At 36.4% G+C, this 5,111-nt stretch overlaps 1 protein-coding gene across 1 annotated transcript; it reads left to right on the top strand.

The window, feature by feature from the left end:
- Nucleotides 1-849: 849 nt before the first annotated feature.
- LOC150076162 (F-box/LRR-repeat protein 14-like) lies at nt 850-2,196 on the top strand. Its single transcript, XM_090387086.1, has one exon. The coding sequence runs from the start codon at nt 919-921 to the stop codon at nt 2,149-2,151; it is 1,233 nt and encodes a 410-aa protein (XP_090243212.1). The 5' UTR covers nt 850-918; the 3' UTR covers nt 2,152-2,196.
- Nucleotides 2,197-5,111: the final 2,915 nt, after the last annotated feature.

Below are 5,111 nucleotides of genomic sequence, written 5' to 3'. Positions count from 1 at the left end.
TATATGTAAATTACATTAATCCTAAATGTACGTGTTTATCATAATCACTGTAAAATAATAAAACAAAGTCAAAATATAATGAGCCAAATAGCAATTAGCTTAAGTACAGTATTATAATTAGTCGATCACAGTAATTCTTGATGCTCGGCACAAAGATGAAAACTGCAAAATTTCACAGGAGGAGCACACTCTGATGCTGCTACTGCTGTTTTTGTTTGAAGGCTGCCCAAGGAGAAAAGTCAAAATAAGTTTTCTGGAGAATCTGTAAATTAGTGTTTTTCGGGTGTCATTATTTGTAACTTTTTAAACTATCCTTCTTCCCCCACCCAGTCCTTATCTGTACAGATATTTTGTCTAGAATCCAAAAATTTCTTAATGATTTTTACCACAATGGTTTCTTCAGAAAGCTTTTCACTGATGAACTGTTTGTTTAAATTGCTCACACAGGATATGAGGACAAAAACTAATTTGCATAAACTTTATAAAGTTTATGCAAATTAGTTTTTGTCCATGAAAAGCGGTAATCAGATTAAAAATATGGGAATTTTACACAGGCGTAGGTCACAGAAAGAAGAAAAGAAAAAAAAAAAAAAAAACGAATAGTAATCCTGTCGCACAATACAGTAGCGGGCGAACTTTCTGTTTTGTTATTTGCATGTGGTAGCATAGATATGTAAACAAATCAGAGCGCCTTCTTAGTGAATGCAACAAGCAGCTGTTTAAAAGTAACCAATCCACAAGGGGAAGGTACTGCACGCGAGCAGTCACGTGTAAAGCTAATCACCTGCTATATCTCGTTTCTCGCGAGAATGCTCGATATCAATATTAACTGGAGCGCCGTGACAGACATAGCATTGGTAAATGCATGGCAAAATCGTGGTAGCAGGTGTTTTCTGCAGTGTTAGGAAGTGAATTAATATGGATTACGGTGAAAGGGAGCCTCCAGATCGTGCAGACATTTCTTGTTTATATCCAGAAATACTTTCGTTAATCTTCGGTTACCTGGACATAAGAAGCAAAGGACGCGTGGCTCAAGTGTGTGCGGCATGGCGTGATGCTGCCTATCACAAGTCAGTGTGGAGAGGTATAGAAGCTAAGTTACACCTGAGACGCGCGAACTATGCTTTGTTCTCCAGCTTTGTGCGTCGGGGTATCCGTCGAATACAAGTGCTCAGTTTGCGTAGCAAAGTAATGAGCCTACATGATGTTGTACAAGAACTGCCAAATATACAAAGTATCAACCTCATTGGGTGCTATAACTTAACGAACAACTCGATTGCCCAAGCTCTTAATGAAGAAATTCCAACTCTAACAGAATTAAACCTTAGTATGTGTAAGCAAATTACTGATTACAGTCTTGGACGAATTGCCCAGTATCTACGAAACCTGGAGTTCCTAGATCTCGGTGGATGCTCTAATATTACCAATACAGGAATGCTTCTAATAGCGCAAGAATTAAAACGATTGAGGTTCCTTAATTTGCGCAGCTGTCGGCAAGTTTCCGACGGTGGTATCAGACATTTAGCGGGAATATCTGCAGAGGATGCCGGAGGAGCGCTATCTCTAGAACACCTCGGACTTCAGGACTGCCAGAAATTAACAGACGAAGCCCTGCTTCACATCAGTTTAGGTTTGCGCAATTTAAAAAGTATCAATCTCAGTTTTTGTGCCAGTATAACAGATTCAGGTATGAAACATATAGCTCGCATGATGTCACTGAGAGAAATAAATTTAAGAAGCTGTGATAACATCACCGACATTGGGATGGCTTACCTTGCCGAAGGTGGATCCCGCATTTCGTCCCTAGATGTCAGTTTTTGTGACAAAGTTGGTGACCAAGGCTTACACTTTATCTCTCAAGGACTTTTTAATCTTCGTTGTTTAAGCCTAAATGCATGTGCCATAAGTGATGAAGGCGTAGGTCGTATAGCCAGAACTTTAAGTGACCTACATACGTTGCATATCGGCCAGTGTAGTCGAGTTACAGATAAAGGTTTAACTTTAATATCTGAACATTTTCAAAATCTGACTTGCATAGACCTCTATGGATGCACAAGGATTACAACTGTGGGATTGGAGAAGGTAATGCAGTTGCCTCATCTTGGGGTTCTTAATTTGGGTCTTTGGCAGAAACAAGAAGATCAGCGGTGACCCAAGTTGGTTTTTTGTTGTTTATGAAATTATCTTTAACTGCCATATGTAAATCCATTTTGTTCGTTTAGTATACCGAAAAAGTGCAAGGTAATGATAATTTCAGCAATACAATTAATTTGTTAGAAAACCAGAAAAAGGGAGTTCAGTCGATGGCATTTTTGTTCATTCATATCTTACGAAGAGCTGTAGACGTCAAAGATTTATCCTTGTTTGAAATTAATTTTTCCCTACTGTAAAACTAAATATACATTGTGCACAGCCTTAATATTAACTAAACGTGGTGTAGTAACGAATATTGGATTTTTTTTATCATTTGATAAACTGGAAAATTTATTAAAACAAAATTAATTATCTGCAGTCTATAATGCACGAAATTTCTTTCTGTATATTGCATATGGAGTTATTTCACTTATCTTTACTATTTTCCTACAGCTGCTAGAAATGTTAGAAACACAGTGGTCTTTCCATTTGTATAAAGTCGAATTTTTGATTGTTATTGTTGAAAAACAGATTCCAAATATTTATAGTGATTTAAGAAGAGCCTTCAAATATGAACCTGCCAATAAAATAATTATAAAAAAAACTCAAAATGATGTAGATATTCCTTGAATTATTGATGGAAATACAATGATGTAAATCTCTTAGAGTATTTTTTCCCCTTTTTAGAGCTGTTTCTGTTGACAAACCACTTTGTACTAATACGGTATGATTCACAGGAATATCTCAGTCGTTCTTATATTTACAAAGAGCATATTAAAAAATGTTATGCTATTTATAATATAAATTAACCAAAAATGACAGGAGTATGTTATAGACCAAATGGGTATAACAAACAACTGTACAGACAAATCGATGAGGCCAGCTAATCAGAATGCCTTACAGGGAATTTTTATTTTCTCGATTTTGACTGGAACTTGTGGGCTGATCACTTGGGTAGTAACAGAAAATTTCTGCATTTGCTGGATTATACATTTTATATAAAAACATTAGAGATGGTACCAGAGAAAGCAATTAGGTATTCTTAATTTGATTATCAATAGCAATTGATCATGTATTTAAAATCTTCATGTAAAGGAACTAGTAGGTAAAAGTGATAATCAGTTTGTTCACATGGGATTCAGAGAAATAACTACTGTAAAGGGAAAGGATTTGTGTTTGTAAAGGCCTTAAACTCTTTACTGCATGGCCAACTGATGTTTTTAACAAATACAAATGCCAATAGGAAGTGTTCAGGGAAGTAATCCTTTTTATGTAAACAAAGAGATATTATTCAAGGGTTAGGCCAGTGGTTTTCAACCGGGGTGCCACAACAACATTCCAGGGGTACTATGTAATTTGGGTTTTATATGTATACAGAGAAAGAATTGGATCTAACAGGCAGAAAACTGAGTAGGGTGCCACAAAATAAAATGAATTACTTAAGGGTGCCATTATTAAAAAAATGGTCAGAAACCACTGGGTTAGGCCAAACTGCATGAGTTTAATGGCAGAGTAAAAAAAATACATGGGATAATTATAAGGTATCAAGGGACACAATCCTTAATTACAGAATATTATGAACTTTATTACAGATTAATTTATTCAATAAGAATAAATTAGTCTGTAATGAAGTTAACTTACTTGATATGAATAGAAAAAGTATCAGTGATCCCATACAGGTTGCTGATGAACTGACTAATAGTGTACCTCTGCACTACACTACATTCACACAAAGCTTTTAGAGATAGGAATACCAGAAATCTAATTGTGACTGAAAGTTAAAAAAATTTATGATAACTGAAAGGAAGTTGGAAGAGAAACTTTTGTAGCCAAGCACCTGGTGCTGATGGACTCTATCCAGCTATATTAAAAGTAGAAAATAGGTAATTAGACCTTTAGTTATAATAATAAGAGCATCCTTGGATTCAAAAGGAAGTTTCCTGTAGATTGCAGACCTGCAAATGTTTCTTTTATTCACAAAGGTGGTAGTTCAAAGAGTAAAATGCATTATTACAGTACCGAATTGTATGTTCAACTTCTGTGCCAGGGAAAATTACAGTCAAACATACAATTAAAAGTAAAGACATAAAGTGAGACAAGATCATCTAGGTAGGAATGTAACTATATAAGGCAATCAAAGCATGGATTTGTTAAGGGTATATCATACCTTACCAATATGATAAACTACTATGAGATTGCCACAAAGGAATTTGTGGCAATCCAAAAAATTAAAAAAAATACATCCAAAAAATAATTTGACATCATGTACAGTCCCACATGAATGGTTGTTGTAAGTTGAAGTAATGGCATTGAGGGCAATAGGTACTGTTATGGATAAAGGAAAGGTTAAGTGGTAAATACAGTCATTATAAATAACCACTGCGCTTTGCAAACTAACGTTATGAATGGAGCAATACAGAATTTAAGGCTGTGCCCTTATTATTTATAATACAACTGAGATATATAAATTAATTTTATTGTTCCCACAAAATTATGAATTTGAAGTGCTGTACAAGACATCAAATGTAGACATTGTTGGGATTGTGTTGCAGTACAAACTCTGTAAAGGCCAGAGACAGTGTGAGTTTTAGTGTAGTGTTGTGTTGGTCTGTTGTTGCTCTGGCCACTTAGCAGTGTGCCCCCATTGCCATCCTTCACCATGAGGAGGTGGGCCAGGTTGTAGGGTGTTAAAGGTTTGATGGCAGGGCAAACCCTGGCATCAAAGCTTTCCAGGGGGGCCCTAAAACACACAAGTTTTTATTTGAAAGGAGTGCAGGGGAGACAGTGAGGAGGGAAGGAACAGATGAAGAAAAGGTGGATAAGAGGAAGGGTTCCACCTGGGAAACAGAAGTTAAAGGGGATGGAGCACTCCTGCGGATGGACCCCATCCTCCACAGTGGAGAACCGTTAAGAGCAGAGATAGTTTTGTGGTGGTAGAATCCACCAGGCAGAAAGGTTGGGATGGGAAACAGGTATTA

The sequence above is a fragment of the Mastigoproctus giganteus genome, chromosome 13 (genome assembly GCF_048544385.1).
Source record: "Mastigoproctus giganteus isolate SK-2022 chromosome 13, ASM4854438v1, whole genome shotgun sequence".
In the NCBI taxonomy this organism is placed as follows: Eukaryota; Metazoa; Arthropoda; class Arachnida; order Uropygi; family Thelyphonidae; genus Mastigoproctus; species Mastigoproctus giganteus.
The sequence above is the reverse complement of the archived record's forward strand: the minus strand, read 5'-3'. Positions and strand labels throughout refer to the sequence as shown.

What these genes read in the sequence shown, in the direction of transcription:
- LOC150076162 (XM_090387086.1), top strand. Translation starts at nt 919, where the DNA reads ATGGATTACGGTGAAAGGGAGCCTCCAGATCGTGCAGACATTTCTTGT.